The 18,293-nt window shown below is 52.1% G+C and overlaps 7 protein-coding genes across 7 annotated transcripts; 5 read left to right on the plus strand and 2 right to left on the minus strand.

The window, feature by feature from the left end:
• Positions 1-1,051: 1,051 nt before the first annotated feature.
• PV06_05875 (uncharacterized protein) lies at positions 1,052-3,391 on the plus strand (the record flags this gene model as incomplete). Its single annotated transcript, XM_016406925.1, has 1 exon — positions 1,052-3,391. The coding sequence occupies exon 1, from the start codon at positions 1,319-1,321 to the stop codon at positions 3,389-3,391; it is 2,073 nt and encodes a 690-aa protein (XP_016262529.1). The 5' UTR covers positions 1,052-1,318.
• Positions 3,392-3,432: 41 nt separating this feature from the next.
• On the plus strand, positions 3,433-3,765 carry PV06_05876 (uncharacterized protein; the record flags this gene model as incomplete). Its single annotated transcript, XM_016406926.1, has 1 exon — positions 3,433-3,765. One exon carries the CDS (start codon positions 3,433-3,435, stop codon positions 3,763-3,765), a length of 333 nt encoding a protein of 110 aa, XP_016262530.1.
• A 12-nt stretch (positions 3,766-3,777) lies between these two features.
• On the minus strand, positions 3,778-6,032 carry PV06_05877 (uncharacterized protein). Its single transcript, XM_016406927.1, has one exon. The coding sequence runs from the start codon at positions 5,703-5,705 to the stop codon at positions 3,990-3,992; it is 1,716 nt and encodes a 571-aa protein (XP_016262531.1). The 5' UTR covers positions 5,706-6,032; the 3' UTR covers positions 3,778-3,989.
• A 562-nt stretch (positions 6,033-6,594) lies between these two features.
• Positions 6,595-7,717, plus strand: PV06_05878 (uncharacterized protein). The gene has a single exon (XM_016406928.1). It carries the CDS (start codon positions 6,645-6,647, stop codon positions 7,614-7,616), a length of 972 nt encoding a protein of 323 aa, XP_016262532.1. The 5' UTR covers positions 6,595-6,644; the 3' UTR covers positions 7,617-7,717.
• A 741-nt stretch (positions 7,718-8,458) lies between these two features.
• On the minus strand, positions 8,459-9,784 carry PV06_05879 (uncharacterized protein; the record flags this gene model as incomplete). The annotated part of the gene is made up of 2 exons (XM_016406929.1): positions 8,459-9,513; positions 9,568-9,784. The coding sequence occupies 2 exons, from the start codon at positions 9,782-9,784 to the stop codon at positions 8,459-8,461; spliced, it is 1,272 nt and encodes a 423-aa protein (XP_016262533.1).
• Positions 9,785-10,124: 340 nt separating this feature from the next.
• On the plus strand, positions 10,125-11,188 carry PV06_05880 (uncharacterized protein). Its single transcript, XM_016406930.1, has one exon. It carries the CDS (start codon positions 10,240-10,242, stop codon positions 11,008-11,010), a length of 771 nt encoding a protein of 256 aa, XP_016262534.1. The 5' UTR covers positions 10,125-10,239; the 3' UTR covers positions 11,011-11,188.
• A 2,643-nt stretch (positions 11,189-13,831) lies between these two features.
• PV06_05881 (uncharacterized protein) lies at positions 13,832-17,415 on the plus strand. Its single transcript, XM_016406931.1, has one exon. The coding sequence runs from the start codon at positions 14,181-14,183 to the stop codon at positions 17,091-17,093; it is 2,913 nt and encodes a 970-aa protein (XP_016262535.1). The 5' UTR covers positions 13,832-14,180; the 3' UTR covers positions 17,094-17,415.
• The last annotated feature ends 878 nt before the right edge of the window (positions 17,416-18,293 follow it).

Here is an 18,293-nt window from a genome sequence, read left to right on the forward strand (position 1 = left end):
GAACGAACGCAGTCTAGTCTTGATATGTGGCTCGGTCGGTGGAAGATACTGGCAATGGTGAGAGAGCGTCGATGCCTTTCAAGGCATTGCATTTCAGTGCCTGAGTCAGTCGCGTTGAGGGCGCTTGGTCAACGTTTCACGATCAAGAGCTGGCCATACGAGAAAGGGTGTCTTTGAGAAAGTGACCGAATGGAATGGGTCGCGTGCTAAGTTGCCAACCTCAGACCACTGCTCCATAGCCAGAATCTTGTCAAATTGATAGTATGACACAAAGTAATTCTACCTCATCCATAGAATGCTTGTACAGTACACAACACGACACTTACAGTACCAACACCATATTTGGTATCTTTACAATAGGTACAGCATTGGTAGGCGCCGAGCACCGATCGAAGTGATTGGAGAAGTAGAGAGGCGCTTTTGGCAGGAATAAAAATAGACGGCACCAATGGATGCGACGGGGAAGCAGCTACAGCAGTTGAAGGTGTGTGTCGACTAGCCCATTAGAAGCCTAGAAACGCCCTAGATGAACTCAGAGTGCCCAATGATTGCCTGCCAACGCCTATAAACCCCGCCTAATCCTTGTCGACTGTCATCTTCACCATCGCCTCCCACACTCTTGCTATTTCTACCACCACATCTGCTTCGCTGTCAACGTCGGCGCTTAACAGCCTCACAACAAACCATCCATTCGTCCATCACACTGCACACCCTTGCCTGGTCTGCCCCTGCATGTTATGCGTCTCATCTCTCATTGCGATCCAATGAAGCCATGTAGCGAAACGCCTCACCAACCACTCTCCAATGTCAGTTCAACCTCTGTTCGCTTCCTTGATGGTGCCTTGCAGCCGAATTCTATCTTCAGCATCTCAGTGGCATCACCCCCAAGCTGGTGAAGAATAGGCTTCGGCTAGACCTTTGCTATTGTTGTACTGCATACAATGTACTGTTTAGGTAAGGACGCTCAGTTCTTCCCAAAGTACATTTCGCCTCGTGTGCCACTACATACTCTGCTATATTTCTCAATCGTTCAAGGTTTCAGACCTTGAGAAGAAGAACCTTTCATACCAGCATCTTTCCTTTGTTGATATCTCTTTACGTTTCGAATTTCTCTGCCAGTATAGCCGCCCAATGCTGGTGGTACTTTGTCTACGGGCCGGCCCAAGAACAGAGCAATCCCACCCATTGCTTCTCTCCCGGATCTCTCATCCTGTTGCCAGACGTTTATTGTCACAAAACATCAGATTTCCAACTTGTTTCGATCCAGTTCCAAGCCGTCGTCCATTGTATTTCTCCAGGATAATCAACGCGTTCGACCATGGCTTCAGTCTTTGAAGGATTGATGACTTCCCGACGTCGACCATCACGGTCTCGATCAGACGCTGGGAAGCCTTTGCATGCTAGGTGGGGTGACAGTGCCATCTCGGCCCCTCATGACGGTGGATGGGCTCAGCAGTATGCCGACAATGACTTCAACAATCCAGTCTATCAGGCCCATGGCAGTCCCGACTCCCAGAAAACACTGGTCAACACTTCCCCCGATCTGAGCATCGACGGGTTGAAGATGGATTCCATTGCCATTGAAGAAATCCGTCAACCAACGCCCCCATTCGTTCAAAAGGAGCGAAACGCTATCACGATCACTATCCCTTTACCATGGTCTCGGAAGAAGGAACACCGTCGCTCAGCATCGAACAATGTCGTCCACTTCCAGGCCCCTCAACCTGAGAGAACCATCACAGCTGAGGCGAGACCAGCTCTTACATCCGTCTCAACCAACGTTGACGAAGTCATTGTTGCAGAAGCCCGGCCAGCATCAGAGGGACCTGGTGCGCAGTCTCCTGTTATACACACAACGTCACCGGTCTATGATGATGTTAGTACCTTCTTCACCAGAGCCGCTTTCCCAGAAAAAGGCTACGCAATGAGTCGACTCCCACCTATCCAGACTTCTGTGCCCCCAAACAAGAGCCAGCCAGCCTCGGCCATCTCCGTCCTCAGTCCTGTTGCAGAGAAGTATAATGGTCTTTCGGAGAGCAATAATGCCACTCCGATGGACAATACCCCGATCGCCAAACATATCGATGCGGCAATACCGGCTCCTGCGAACAACGAAGAGGTGATTAACGTGGCGGGGCATACCTTTACTCTTGCCAGCAGCTCACGTTCCGCTACTCCTGCCTCTCTTCCACCCTCCAGAGTCAACAGTCCTATCGAGGTTTCTGGCACGGACATTCCACGGACTTCTTCTCGAGGTACAACTAGAGACCCTCCTCGCTCAGCTTCTCGTGGTCCAAGTCTTGCTGATGTCGCGTACATGAGAACGGCATCTCGTGGATCACCGGAGCAAACTGTCAGGGAAGGTCGTGGCACGTCAGAACGCAGATCAGCTTCGCAAGAGCCGGTTTCTCGTCGAGTGGCACTCGGAGAGACATCCCACAGGAGAGCATTGTCCCGCGAACCTGGTCTTCGGACCAGTTCACCCACTCGTCGGCGGGCTTTGTCTCGCGAGCCAGAGCCACGGCGTTCCTTGTCAAGAGAACCAGATGTTCGGTTGGTCGACACATCAGATCTCCTAAGCCGACGTGCCCGTTCTAGAGAACCGACTATGCGTCGCGCCGTTTCTCCCAACCCAAGTGCAATGCGTGCACAATCACGAGGACCCATTTCTCAGGAAGTTGGCACTCCAGTTGCGTCCAACAGGCGAGCATTGAATAGCGACTCGGTCGTCGAGGGCTCCAAGACCCTCGACCGAAGTCCAACCCAAGCACATATTCGTGGACCTTCCAGTCGACGTGGCCTGTCACCCGTACGCACGGCCCGCCGAGCAGCCTCACGCGAACCCTTCAGTCGTCGTCGCATCTCTGGTGAATTTTCCCGACGGGCCGCATCTCAAGAGCCGGTCAGACGACGTGCAAGTCCCAGAGAAGACTTTACTTTCCCGTGGGCTGCCCGTGAGAAAGCAGCAGCAGCAAAGAGCTCCCCCGGAAGCAACAACGATCCATCCCCGACAGATTCGACTTACACCACTACTGACGTCGACGATGGAACCTCTGCGGATGAGACCACAGACATAGAGACCGAGACGGACGAGGTTTATTTCGAGTCCCGAAAGGGATGGAACGGCCGCGCCGGAGCTGCCCCCGCCGGTCAAGGATTCTACGCCGGCGTGTTGCAGGATTACAAGGCCATCGGTAGGGACGTGGAGGCGGAACAAGCTCAGAGCGAGCCGAACGGCGTCAAGGAGAGTATCGTCAACTTGGTGACGACGACCGTCAAGAAATCCGAAAACAAGTACCATCAAGTCTCGACACCACCGGAGCAGCAAAGGCCCAACAACAAGTACGGAGGTCCTGATCTTGTTCCGTCACAGGAGGAATTGTGGGGTTGAGTTATCAGACACATGGATCTGCGACGACAAACTGGGACAGGATGTCATCGAAAATCATGACCCACCACCTCGCTTTACGAGCTACAGTATTCAGCATACGTTGGTTAGCTACGACCGAGAATGTAAAAGAAAACCCGAGGCAACTCGAAACATCCATCAGAAACAAAACAAGGAGGGACAGAAAGCTGGGCAAATCATTATATTGTTGTTTGTGTGTGTGTGTGTGTGTGCACTGGAAGGTATCATTCATGTCGCGTGAGATTTTGGTATTTGGCTATTTAACTGATATCGGTATTTTGGGTATTGGGTGGCAAGGACCAGGACGCAAGGAAGGAAGGAAGGAATTGAGTGGCATAGTGCTCATACTAAAGTAAAGGTCTGTGGATCAGTTGATAGGTTTTTGAATATTTATATCTTTCCGAGGGAATTTCTCTTTTATTATTCCGTGACACACGTTGGATGAGGTGGTGGCCAAAGAAGTAAAAGACACTCGTCCCTCCGGAGTAGAAGCAAAGCAAAGAGGTACTGAGTAGTAGCTGGCAAGAGAGAAATTTGTTGTTCTTGTTTTCTGGTTTCACTTTTTGTAGCTTGAGTTTCTTCAAAGCTCCTCATGTCGTTGTCGTTTATCATCATTATCATCACCACCTCCACCAGCTAGAGATTCCTCTTTCTCCTCCTCACAAGTAAAACTACTCGCGTCGTTGACGTCTCCCTTTTTGTACACCAACTTTTTGGGGAACCTGCACAAGTTTCTCGACACTCGGACTCCTTCGTCGGTCCTCTTGGCCGCCGACAAGACGTCGGGGGCTTTGTTCCGCTCGACCCAAGACACCAGCGCCCCCAAGGGGTCGACCGGGTTGGGGCCGACACCACCCGCACAGTGACCCACGCCGGGAGCGAAGAACAGACGGTACCACTCGTCGACGGCGTCGGGTCCCCCGAACGTTTCTTGTAGGCCCTCGCGAAACCTCATCATGCCGAACGGCGTGATGTACTCGTCGGCCAACCCGAACCAGGTCAGGAGTTTGCCACCGGACCGACTGAACTCGGAAAGGTCGAGTTGTCGGTTACCCCAGAGCGGAGTGAGGCGGTCGACTGACATTTTGTGGGCGTGGACGTAGTCGTCGTGTGTCATCTCGGTCATGTCGTAAGTCGGGTCCCGCAACGCAAAGTACTTGAGCCAGTTCTCGGCCACGACAAAGGGGGCGACCTCGCGTCGGGTGTGATTTTCGTCGTCAGGGTCCGTCACCACCACCACGCGAGCGAGGGCGTCAAAGTCCGCACCCGGGGCCATACCGTACCAGAGACGACTTTTCCCATCGGCCGTGTGGGGTCCCGCGAGAAGTTTGCGGACGATGTCGGCGTGATTGCTCGTGATGGTCACCTCCTCGCCCGTCTTGCGGCAAGGGACCTTGACCCAACCCGCGAACGGGTCTCGGTCGACGCAGTCCTCGTCGCACGCGATGGTCTTGCCGACCAGCGCGTCCGGGTCAAACTCCAACGAACACCTTTCAAGACTCTCGGGGGTGGAGATGAGGCCGTCGGACACTCCGTCGAGGGGGTCGCACGCTTCGACAATGGCCCTTTGGAATTCCGTCAAGATGCACTCGGGGGGGATCTCGGCGGAATTGCGCAGGACCACGGGAGGGTAGTAATCCGAGGAGACCATGGACGGCAGGTCGATGGCCGGGGCGACGGCCAAGATCCCGTCAAAGTCGCGAGGGTACTTTGCGGCCGCGGCGTAACCTTGGCGGCCGCCTTGCGAACACCCGTTCCAGTACGAGTAGTCGGGGCCGGCACCGTAGAACTGCCTGATGACGTCCTTGGACACCACGGCCATGTCGTGGATGGACCTCCAGGCCAGGTTGAGCTGGAGGTCGTCGTCCGGCCTGCCGTCTTCCTCCCTCAACGCCCACCGCCCGCTCTGGGGGTCGACGGTCCCGTTCTTGGTCAGCCCCCCGTCCGTGGCCGACGCCGCGTACCCGTCGGCCACCTGGCCGGACATGATGAGAGGCCCCATGCCGGCCGCCAACCCGCCTCCGCCCGTGGCTTGGTACCTGCCGTTCCAGTCCTCCCGCTGGAGGGGGAGCCAGACGTCGACGTAGACCGTGTCGTCGGCCCCGGTGTGTCGGAGGCTCAAGCTGACGTTACAAAAGTCGAGGTTCGTGACCGCGGGGGCATTGAAGATGGCCACCGCCGGGAAGCTGTAGTTGTGCACCTCGACCGACGAGATTCCAAGAACCTCCGCTCCCGGTAACGACGGTGCCACGAGTTGGCCACATGGCGTTCCGAGGTTGACTTGGGTAGAGTCCATTGGTCGTTGATGCCTAGCAACAGGTGTTTGGTAGGTGAAAATGGGACAATTACTACCTAGGTGTACGTGTGTGACCACAATTGTGCACCGAGGGGATTTTGGTCGACTTTTCAAGTTTCTCCAAAAGCGAAAAGGGAGTTCTGGTCGAGGTTCAAGTGAAAGGGGAAATGGTCAAAAGGTCGATAGGTATGAACTCGTAGGTCAAAAGTCACGGCCAAAAAGAGGCTGACTGCGAGTCGAAACTTATCTCCGTGTTGATGCGTCTTGTCCAACGTTTATCGCTTCGGCACCTCGAGCGCTATTTCCATGGGTAGGGTCGGTTTGACTCGTAATCCTTCGCGTCCATGGGAGAAGCACCACCACAAGTATGCCTCAGGCAACACACCATGTAGGTTGCTTGAAGAAGGTAAGTCCCCATCGACCCCTCTCGCTCTCGTATTCGCATCGACTTTGCAGAGGCTGCGGGATTATTGGCCGTTTTGGTGCTTGGGCAATGCCGTTTCGCCAAGGACGAAACGGTGTCGGTCGAAACTGACGGACGAGGAGGAGTACAAGGACGGTAAGAGTATGGATCATAAGAGGGAACGATCACTCCCATAATCATCTACACGGAGTATGGAGTTGCTATGTAGATACGTATTGCCGTAAAATCATGAACAGTTCAATCACGGTTACACGCCTCCTCAATAAAATTGTATGAATTGTTTAGCAGGTAGAAGACACTTCAACTTGAGAAGAAATTAAGAGGGGGAAAAACATTTGGATGCCCTCTTGAAATGATATCATGACCATCAGAACCGCCGAGAAAAGGTAGTTTTTGACAAATTCTCACGACGAGGACCACGAAGGAAGCCTTTTCTTAGAGTGTTCTTCTTAGTCTCCCAATAACTACAACATGAAGGAAAATATATCAACATCTTGATTACGACAACGCACGCTATGACACTCCGCCTAAACTCCTCGCCGTCTCAAAAGGTCACACTTCTGGTTCTAGGCGCGGGATGGACATGGCAGTTCCTACAGCCGTTGCTGAAGGACTCAAACATGACATTTGCAGCCACCAGCACGACAGGACGCGAAGGCACCATTCGATTCAAATTCGACCATGAAACGGCAGACCCGGACCAGTTCAAGAAGTTACCCACTGCAAGATACGTGCTCGTCACCTTTCCCCTGAGGGGTTCAGGATTGTCGTCCAAGTTGGTCAAGTTGTACTCTGAAACTCACCATCCACAATCAAACTCGTCAAAGTCGGAGGAGGAAGAGAAGGAGCGGCACACCCAGACGAAATGGATCCTGCTGGGTTCGACGGGCATATATACACAATCAGACTGGAACGATCCATCGTCGCCCGTCGATACAGACAACCAACGTTGCATTGCCGAAAATCAGCTCATCGATCTCGGTGGGTGTGTGCTGAATCTATCTGGATTGTACGGCGGTGGTAGGGTTCCGAGAAACTGGGTCGGCAGAGTCGCACAGGACAAGGACGCGCTTTCCAAGAAGGGTGCCTTGCACTTGATTCACGGCAGGGACGTCGCGAGGGGGGTCATCGCTCTGATCAAGAAGGATATGAACGACAAATCGAACGACGACGACGCCGTTGACCAGCGTGACCGTCATGTGGAGCTGTTTGGCCGAAGATGGATCCTGACAGACTGCGTCGTCTACGACTGGTGGGCTTTGATATGGGAGTTTATGGGAGAAAGTAGTCGCGAAGACACACCGCAGGGCGTCGTTGTTGAGGATGCGGACAACAAAGCAAAGTACAGACGGTGGCTGATGGAGTTGATGGACGAGAAGGAGCTACATGCTTTGCCTAGACCGGTCTCACAGTTGGGCAAGAAGCTGGATTCAAGGGACTTTTGGAAGGCTGTTGGCATTCTCCCGGAGAGAGCACTTGCGAGATGAGTGTGTAAAGGAGATAAACCTGTCAATTCTCATGATATGTACTATCGGCTCATATACCCAGTCACTGAGATGGCAGCTCGTATTGTATTGCGATCAAAAGGTACGACTACGACCGAAAAGTAGCCTCGGGGATGGCTTGCACTCGATTTTCCCTCTGTTTCACGTCCCGAGAATCTGGGAAACTTTAGAGACTTCGCCCATCTTCAGCATTCCTTCGTGTGTCCCCTTTAGGTATCCCGGGAATAGTTGTCATTAGACGTCATCAAGCACATTGTGCAAAGCTGTACTCCGTATAGCTCTGCCTTCGTCTGGCGCTTGCTTTGATGACGTGTGTCAAGTCATGTTGTCTGGATCAATTATATGCAACGTAGCACTGAGAAGATCCGCCACTTCTCGCACATGACGACCAAGCTGATGGACAGCTCACTCCGATGTCCTTTCATGGCATTGATGACCAATACATCCAACCCCATTTCGGTATGAAGACGCCGGATCTGAACGTTCATCCCCGTCGTTCGACAACGCCTAAATTGTCCTCGACGTCTCCATGCGCTGCATTTCGCCACTCGTTGTAGTGAACGCGCGAGTAAAGCGCCACCCATCAGAATCGGCTGTGGCGTATTCGAGACCGTTGCCCGGAACGCGTGCACCTGGCCACTGTCTCGTATTATATACCACTCGCATCCTAGGCATCGTAGGCTTCTGCAAGGTGAGCCCTCTGGGATGACGGTGTGTCCGTCCAATTCGCGAGCAATCTTGTGCTTGCCCAAGGACATCACAATGCGGTGCTAGCGTCCTGTGGCGTAAAGTCGGACACCCATAAATTCTCGTGTCATCATACTTCACTTTCTGGCGGCCCCGAAGTCCAATTTCTTAGCGACACCCTTGAACTTGTTCTCATCCACCACGGCCCCAGGAGCAGCAGTCTCTGCTGCGGCCATCTTCGAAGCACCACCTCCTTGTTTGGGTAGATTCTCCTTATCGGTCGGTCTCGGATCGATCTGCCACCACTCATGCTCTAAAGCACCTTGGGCCGTGGTTCGGTTTCGTGGATCCAGCTTCAGCATGGCCATCAGGAGGTCAACACCCACAGATCCCGCCGTTGGGAACATGACCATGTAAAACGACTTATCTCGAACCGGAATCTTCTTCTCCAAGTCGAAATAGTCCCGGAGCTTGGAGACCCCAGGCCAGTTGTCCTCATTGGGTGTCCCCACGGCTTCGCAGATTTTGTCAAGCTGTGCGACGGTCCCCCCTCCTGTCGCCAGGACTTCCTGATTAGCCACATCTGCCGCGGCGTAAGGCCTGCGAATGAGTAATTCCGCAAATACCATGCCGATACTCCACATATCAACGGCGCCGCTGTACTGTCGTGCCCCAAAGAGTAATTCCGGAGGTCGATACCACAACGTGATGACATTAGAAGTCATCTGATACCGTGGATCTCCAAATGAACGAGCGAGACCAAAGTCGGCAAGTTTAACTTCTCCGTCGGCAGCAATGAGTAGATTGTTAGGCTTGATATCTCGGTGCAAGACGAAGTTCGAGTGGCAGTAGTAGATGGCCCGACAGAGCATGCCCATCCAGGCTTTGACGTCCGCAGCTCCGTAACTCACAGTTTTGTCGCGGATGAGTTCTTCGAGATTGCCGTTGGGAAAGTACTCGATGACCATGTTGATGTTTTGGTCCTTGGAAGAGAACACATCTAACAGGGCAACGATGCTAGGGTGCGAGATTTCCTGCAGATACTTGATTTCTCGTATAGTGTCGACGTTCAACCCTTCTCTCTGTTGCGAAGGGTCGACTTTGAATTTCTTGATTGCCACTAGTTTGTGTGGATCTGATCGTAGATGCCCTTTGTAGACAATGGCATAGGTACCTTCACCTAGTTTCTTGCCTGTAGAACAGATCAATACACATCATCATGAGCCACACAGCCAGCTTGACGGACCTTTGACATACTTGTTGCTGATTTCTTGGTTCATTTGTTCAGCCATGTCGAAGTCAGCACTTGGTTTAGGAGGTGGTGGCACTGCTTGCACAGTATGTGGTTTTGACGTTGTGCTTCGCATGGCCAACAGCTTTGCTCTGGATGGCGACATATTTGCATTGATATTAGAAGGGGACCGCGGCATAAGCGGCGATACAGTGTTGGAGGCGGGCGCCATCTTGAACTTGTGTTGAAAAGAGAGGGAGTTGAAGGAAGGATCGTAAGAATTCTCTACGTCAAACTCTGCCCAACTCTTTGCTTGACACGTATGTTCAAGGCGCTTAGCTTCAATTCCGTATGAGAAGGTACCTGTAGTTGCGAGGAGAGAGCCCCCAATGCGAGAACAGCAAGCGGTCTTGTCATGATCTCTTGTACTCTCCGTCCGTGGACATCAAAAGCCCATGACACGACGAGGCTGTCGTCTTGGCGTCTTTTCAGCCTTGGCTTGGCATAAATCTGCGGAGTTCAGGTTTGAAAGTTACAGCTCGTTCGGAGCAGCCTCTACAGCAGAGAAATTTGTTTACCCTCACATTTCACGACTGCGAGCTCGCGAAGCTGAAATTCAACTCGGATTTCCATTTTACTATTACTCTGATATTCTCCGCCCACACTGTAGTCGATAAAGCACCAAAGATGTTCGCGCGACCACCGCGCCAAACTTCTTCAATTCTCACATCGTTCCTCCGACCATCAGCTCCAGTAACTGCACCACAGTCCTACATATGCCAGCCATGCCGCCGCCAACTACATCGCGGCATTCCTGAGGATGGCCGCGTCCCGCCTCCAACGCCCTTTGTTCCCGATGTGTCGACATTCCTCAAACTCATTGGCCGCGACATGTCGAAGCACGAGACCAAGATCGGATCATGGGATGAACTATTCACGCTGTCGTCGCCCCAATTGAAGGAGAGAGGAATTGACCCGCCTCGGACGCGAAGATATCTACTGCGGTGGCGAGAGAAATTTCGAAAAGGGGACTACGGCATCGGCGGAGACCTACAACACGTGCAAGACGGCGTTGCAGAGCTGAGAGTGGTAGAAGTGCCAACACTGAAAAGAGATCCTGTGACGGGCGAGCCATTGGCCGGCCCGGTGTCGACAAGCAGGAGCCCTGGGATGCAGAAGCTGATCGTCAATGTCCCGAATGGATCACCAACCTATGCCCTCCTACCCGGCCAGACAACGGCAGACTTGAAGAAGCCTAGGGGCTTCACACTCAAGAATGGATACATCATCAAGGGCAAGCAAGCCCATCCTCTGAAAGGCACTTATGGCAGTGGCGTTGTCTTGAAGGCAGTCGAAGGTCTCTGGGAACACAAGAGAGGTCACAAGGTGCATGGTGGTGAGAGACGGAGAGCAGAAACGCTGCATAAGATGAGGGTGGAAGAAAACAAGAAAAGATAGTCTTAATAAGATGATCAGGACGTTCGAAGAGACTGGGCGTGGTTGCCATAGTCATCTGGACAGTGTACAATGTAACATCACATGCGAAAACCAAAACCCAAGGTCGATTCCCCGTTGCTTTGCATAGGCTTAGGGCACTTCTTTACAGCAGCGGCTAGCAGGCGGGTGTATAATAAAGGTCTAACATCACAAGGTGAAGCTTGTAGGACAGATAGTGTTTATGATGTGTAGCTCATTGCAACATGCTCACAAGCAGTCAAAAGTCACTTGCTAGGAAAACCATACTTTAGAACCGAGCCCGGAACGACTTATCCTTGACTTCCCGAAGGCCACTGGCTAGAAAGGGCGACGACAAAGCATATTGAGGCGAGGAGGGCACTGATGGACAGTAACAAATGTGCGGATTTTCCTATCAGCAATAGTCTGGAGAGCCATGGCATTATCGATGTCACAGACTCGCTACCTCTACACGCGTTCGTACATTGTACCTTGTACCCTGGACTCGCACCCTGACAAGGGTAGCTCGTACCCTGGACCTGGAGTGTGCTGCGTTGGGGGCCGCTAGCTGTGAAGTTTCGGGAGTTTCGGCTCTGTCTCAGTTATGTTCTCGAACATTGGAGCAACGGGATGCTCACATCGGGTCTTGAGAAGTATAGATTTATCTGATCAAATTTGCTCCATCGCAAGGCTCGTGAGGTGGGATGGGGAGTATGTTGATAGATGTGTAGTTGTAGAGTGTCTGGAAGTCTGCACACAATAATTATACCATGGAGACACATTGTGAAAAATGCAGCCACTATCACATTAACAATTTCGGCAGTTAGGGTACCTCCTCCAAGTTTCATGTTGGGTAGCTCCAAGAACATCATATACCTAGGATCAACGAAGTTCTGATACCGGACTTGAATATCCGTAGTGCTTGGAATGTTTGAGCAAGGTCATGGACAGGACAATAGTGAAGAAGATTCAGAGCAGAATGGTCAGTGTCTCATTATTCCATACATACAAAGTCAAGAACGTATCAGGGGTATAGATAGAAGCGAGCAGCTCTTTGAGTGCGGCTTCAAAAGAAGGTTATCAATGCTTTTTCCTCTTGCTCGCTCCGTGTGCGTGGTACGCTAAGATAGTCAGTACGGATTCTTACCTACTGTACACCGTACTGTACAGCAAGAGCTGTGGTATAGTTACCTCAAGAAACGCTATGAAGCCGGATACTCCATACGGTAGGCTGTTTGGTTGCGACTTGTGGAACGTGACGACTCCATAGTCACCTGTAGAAGTGGCATGAAGCATTCGAACTCTGCTTGCTATCACGGTCAAACTTTGGTGGCCTCCATTTGGCTTCGAGCCGGATGAGGCGAGAAAATTGGTGGCTACGTACTCCGTTCTGAGTACGTGCTTCCACAATGACTGGGACGCTGTATGGATACTGGTCTTTCGTCTGTACTCTTAGATCAACAACACAGTCCTACGAAGCAGTGACGAGATGCTGAATGTAGTATAGACCCAACTTGGACCGAGATGAGGTTGTTTTCGGTTGTGAGCCAACAGTGCTTCCAGTGTGGGTGATGGATAACCAACCGAGCGGATTACCAGGGAAGCGGCCGGGGAAAGCATTAGGTCGAAGCCACACAAGATTGGCGTCGACAGGGGCTGGGTAAAATTCTCCTTGGAGTTCATGGGCGAAATTCTGCTCTGGCCGGACCAGACTCCATCCTGGGACAATCATAGAATTCACCTGCGTTTCGAAGGTCCATATCCATATCTGTGGTCCATGTTCTTGTTACCTCGTGCATTATCTGGATCGACGCGAAAAGATGGTTGAATTTGTGTCTTTCTTAACCACGCGTAGGTCGTCGCATCTGATCGCTTAGAAAATTTTGCTCTTTTAGAGGGGCGAGGAGGGGAGGCAACAACGACGCAAGCCCAAGTCAAGGAGAAGCAGGAATACCGACGCCCCCGACGACAGACTGAACGTAGAATCGCGCCATGCTACTGAACAGGCATGGTGTCAAGTGGCTTCTCGAGGTTGCACCATGGCAGACTCGCGAGGGCTTACGGCGTAGGTAGCTTAGACTTGGGCATTTCTCACAGTCCGGCCACACGACAAGCTGTGATGATCACCTGTGTAGACGTGAATTTCGATTGATAAAACAGGGTGCAAGACCAATGAGAGTAGCTGGCGATAGGAATGCCGGCCCTGGGGACACGGCGTGGAGAGTGGCTACAGAGGTGTTTGGTGAAGGCGAAGACACGAGTGGCTGCTAAAGGAGAACCCCTGCCAGAAAGCAATTTGACACATTCTTGATGGACGCCATTCCCGACGAGGGGGCACTTGTCCAGGGACCAAGCATGCTGGAGCCCACAAGTCTTAGGTACCTGCGAGTAAAAGAATGCCTGTCCTGCGTGCGAACAACCAATCCCCCTGGTACCAATCCCTCGTAGCCCTTTCAATTTGCTTGTCCCGGTGCCTGCAGCTAGCCCGGACGCTTGTGCATTTCTGTCGTTAGCTGCTGCCACGGGCACTCCGGCGACGAGGATTGCGAGCATCATCAGCAGGGGAGCTAAACCCTAGCAGCAACGCCGGCACGGTCCCTATCAAACTACCTCGATCCTGGCCATCTGAATGGTGTGAAGTGATCTCCTCCCCGTACCCATGGTCGACAACCTCCTGCGCCCTGTCCCTCCTTGCCTGTATCTCTCTAAAATTTTGGTCAACATCACCTTCTCCTCGACAACCAGCCCGTATCCAGTTGCACTCCAGAGGGCCTCAAAGAGCAGGCCCGTTCATGCAGTATACACATGGTGAGGGGTCAACAGTTGGTGGAAATATCAAAGAAGGATCGATCGCTCTGTGTGGCTATGTGACGATCACCAGCGCGACTTCAGCTTCCTTGTCTGCAACACTTGACAGGAGTACTCCCCAACCTCGGGGTAATCGCGTTTGGCATTGAGTCAACGTGGAAAGTCCCGACTACGCACATTGGTCTGTGCGTGAGCGACCTCTGGCCGTACCCTCAGCGAACATCACTCAAAAAGCAAAGAACCTCCCTATTGCGAGCCTTGTTCTGGCACAGGCTGCACGAAGCCGGTAGCAGTTCGTGCACCCCGCGTAAGGGCTTCGTCACTATATCAACCAAATCCTCATCCTTACAGACTGTGTAATCAGCATGTCTCTTCCCGTTCTCTCCTCGCGGCCACTGGCCGACCCGCCGACGGGTGCTTTACCTCCCCTCCCGACTACCGCAGGCAAGACGCCGCGAAAAAGTCTCGGACCGCCGCCTTCGCGATTGAAAGCACCTTCAAGGCCATCGCTTCTACCTACCTCGCAGCCTACGGCATCCAGTCCCGATCTTACTTCAATCAAAGAAAACGACAAACCATCGGGCATTCCTTCAGCCAAATCGATCCGCAAAGTCGTTAGTATTGGCTCATTTCCTCAGCCACCCAATGCGAATTCACGACCGCCCACATCGGCCTCGATGGCCTCCACATCGTCGATTAAAAAACGAGCCTCTAAGTCCCCGAGAGCGAGTACAGCAGCGAGTTTTCGTTCTTCACAGACACCAAGCCTGCTGAACTCGGCAGGTGATGGAATGACCGTGTCTGCAAGAGCAGGAAACAGAACATCAGATGCCCAGTCGAGCGTTCATTCTCCCCCACAAAGTAGAAGTTCGTCTGCGAATGGTTCCTACTCAACCAACGCGACCACTATCGAAGACTGCGACGAAGATGGTCGAGGCCGCACAAAAGACCTGGACGAGGCAATCGTTGATTCAAAACGTAATTCCAAAGGAAAGGAATCCAAGGGTAATGTTATTGTCAGTGTGCGTGTTCGACCAGATTCTGGAAACACAAACAATGGGCAATCTGAGGGAGAATGGATGGTAGACGGGCGAAGAAGTTTGGTTGCCTATCGTGGCAAAGAAGGCGGTGACTACCACTACGACAACGTTTTCACCACCTATGACGACAACGCTAAAGTCTACGATTCTGCCGCCAAAAGATTGGTACGGCGTGTGATGGAAGGCTATCATGGAACAGTTTTTGCCTACGGAATGACGGGCACAGGCAAAACGTTCTCGATGCAGGGCACTATGAGCAGTCCAGGTGTCATCCCACTGGCAATTACTGATATTTTCTCCTACATCAGGGAGACACCACATCGAGAATTCCTGCTACGAGTCAGCTATCTTGAAATATATAACGAGAAGATTCATGACCTTCTCGCTCAACCGATAGGAAGTGGACCTCTTGCCCAACAAGAAGAGATCAAACTTCGAGAGGACAGCAAACGCGGTGTATACGCCACACCCTTGAAAGAGGAGATCGTTCAAAGTCCGACCCAGCTGCTTAGGGTTATCCATCGTGGAGATACCGCCCGACGGACTGGGAGTACACAGTACAATTCCCGCAGCTCGCGAAGTCACGCCGTGGTACAAATTGTTGTTGAAAGTCGTGAACGAGTTCCTGGTACTGGCGCAATGCATGAGAACGGCAAGCGAGTAGCCATGCTACCAGGTGGTGTTCGAGTCTCGACACTCAGCTTGATCGATCTTGCAGGCTCAGAAAGAGCAGCCGAAGACAAGGAACGCCGTGCTGAAGGAGCGCATATCAACAAGTCTCTCCTGACACTGGGCACAGTCATCGCCAAGTTGTCAGGAAACAAGGACAAAAATGGGAATCCAACAGACAAAGACGGAAAACATTTGCCTTACCGAGACAGCAAATTGACCCGACTTCTCCAGCCAGCACTGTCTGGCAATTCCTTGGTGTCTATTCTCTGCACCATACAAATCGGGGTCGGTCTCACCGTAGCTGGTAACAACCACACAGGAGAGACCCTCAACACACTCAAATTTGCCGCTCGTGCCAAAAACAACATTGTCAGTAACGCCAAAAAGGCGGCAGAAGAAATGGGTACCGGTGTCAACGCCGGCCTGCTCGAGCGTTATCGGACTGAGATCCAGAACTTACGAGCCCAATTGGAAGGACAGCAGAAGTCGGCGGCAGAGAAGGAGGAGCGGGCGTTGGAAAAGGAGGCTGAGCAACGGCATGAAGAACAGATGCTTGAGATGCAGCTTGCTAGAACTGCTTTGAAAGAGCGTATCGAACATCTCAACCGTTTGATTCTATGTTCCAAGTCAACGGGTGTCAACAGCGGCACTGTCTCGGCATTGGGGATGCACTCGCGTCTCTCTGGAGGTACAGAATTTGCAGGTTCACGATCTGTGCGATCGTCAGCCAGCCAGTCTACCCTGGGGGTGAGCCCTGGCCTGAAACGACATCCCTCTGTTGCATCTATGGGCAACGTGCCCTCCGCGTCTGCTCATCTCTCATTCTCAGGTGTTCCAGACGAGGATGAAGAGGCGGCAGGAGACTATGGCGACGGCCGGGCAACACTCCAGGCACAAGTTCGAGCATTGCAGGCGGATCTCCAAGACAAGACGCGATACATTTCGACATTGGAAAGAAGATTGCTGCAAGCTCGACGGTCAAGCCATTCCCGAGTATCCATGGCGTTCAACAAGACTCCTGGCGATGAGGGCGATCTGCTCAGACAGCTTGACGAGAAGGATGCCATGATTTCAGATCTGCAGAGGACGGTTTCTGCCCTGCGGTCGGCAGTGCGTAAGCGTGACATTGCAGAGTTGACACCAGAGATGTCCTCGAGTGAATTCAAGCAGAGTCGAAACACGGAAGGACATCAAAGCACCAACAGCAATTCGAGCTCGCAGTTGAGCAGCATCACAGCCCCAAGCCAACAGACGTCTAGCGGACCACGGTCACCGCTGACCACGAGCCCTATAACGATTCTCTCACCTCAAAAACCAACCGACAAGAAGAGAAAGACAGTTGATGAAATGTCCAAGATGCTGGACGAAATGATTCGGGACAAGGTGGAAAGCGGCAAATTGAGCAAAGGACGATCGTCGTCGGCGACAGTACCGCTGCGATCGTCCTCGCAACGGCACTCGCGGAGGACGTCCAGTGGGGGCCACCATGGAGGTCCAGCCATGAGCGCTATGGTAGCTTCGTTGAGAGAACGTGACTCCATCATGGAGGACACGAGCTCAAACTGAAGCCAAGTTGAACCAATTACGATTGATGACATGACAGTTTTGATTTCTTCATTTCAGTCGAAGGCCAGTGAGTGATTTACCACTGGCAGGGTTGACAGGACGACATTAATGGGCGTAATGATGATTTTTTGGCTTCTTTGCTGGTGGATTTTCCCCTTGGCGGACATTGACTGGAGTTTTTATTATAACAGCCTCGACAGCATTTCCTTTTGTTTTTGTGCAGGGCACTCGAGAAGAAGTGGAGGATGATGGGCGACATCAGATCATATACCCCGATAGAGAGTTGTGTTAGTAGTTGCTGTATATGTACATTCTTTTCTCTTCTCTGGAAATCGAGACTGGCGACGGTCCTCGTCCAGAGCACTTTGATTCTGAATACTCTTGAATTTTCCTGTCTATGTTCCCCTGAATACTCTGTATATACCCTGCAGATCGGTCGTTCATACATCATCCGGACGATGACTACGGAGTACACTACAATCATCTCCGAAGGGATCGCTATGACCATGGACTGACCTCATCGTACTGCGTGGCGCCTTGACATATCGTCGGGACGGCCAGGGGGTTGAACCGGGTTTGATCTACCAAGCTCTGACAAGCTGTCGGTGTTTCAGATTCGAGGCTCCTTGGCTGGGCCAGCGTTGTATGACCTGTAACGAGTACATGATCATCTTGCTTTTTCCCGCCGCTTCTTCCCAGATTCATGACCCCCAGGGATCTACGAGTAACGGGCCAACAGATCTTTTGCCCGTTTTTCTAGACGCCCTCGCTTAAGAACCTGCTACTCGTAGCAAGACAGCCCGCCAACATTCTTTTCTACAAATAACGTACGGGTTCACGAATTAGTTTCGAGGGCTTACGAGTAGTTTGTTTTCTGACAGCTTTCCCATTTGCCTTGTCCGACTTATGTACGAGTAAAATATCTCACAGTGTTCATCATTGTACTCCCGTATCCTTTGGAGATAGGATCTGCCGACTTCTAAATCCATCTAACCCCATAAGAGCTGGGGGCTAGTTGTTGACCTTGACGTCGTCGGGATCCCGCCCAGTTTAGTACTCGTATCTGAGCATCGTCGGATCCCTTTTCAATTCGTAGACGGCGTATCCGTAACTATACATCTGGACCGACGTCCGGATGTCCATTTTTTTCTCTCTTCCCGCCAACTTTTTTTTTCCGGTCCTTCTTTCTTCCCATTGTGT

This window comes from Exophiala oligosperma (genome assembly GCF_000835515.1).
Source record: "Exophiala oligosperma strain CBS 72588 unplaced genomic scaffold supercont1.5, whole genome shotgun sequence".
In the NCBI taxonomy this organism is placed as follows: Eukaryota; Fungi; Ascomycota; class Eurotiomycetes; order Chaetothyriales; family Herpotrichiellaceae; genus Exophiala; species Exophiala oligosperma.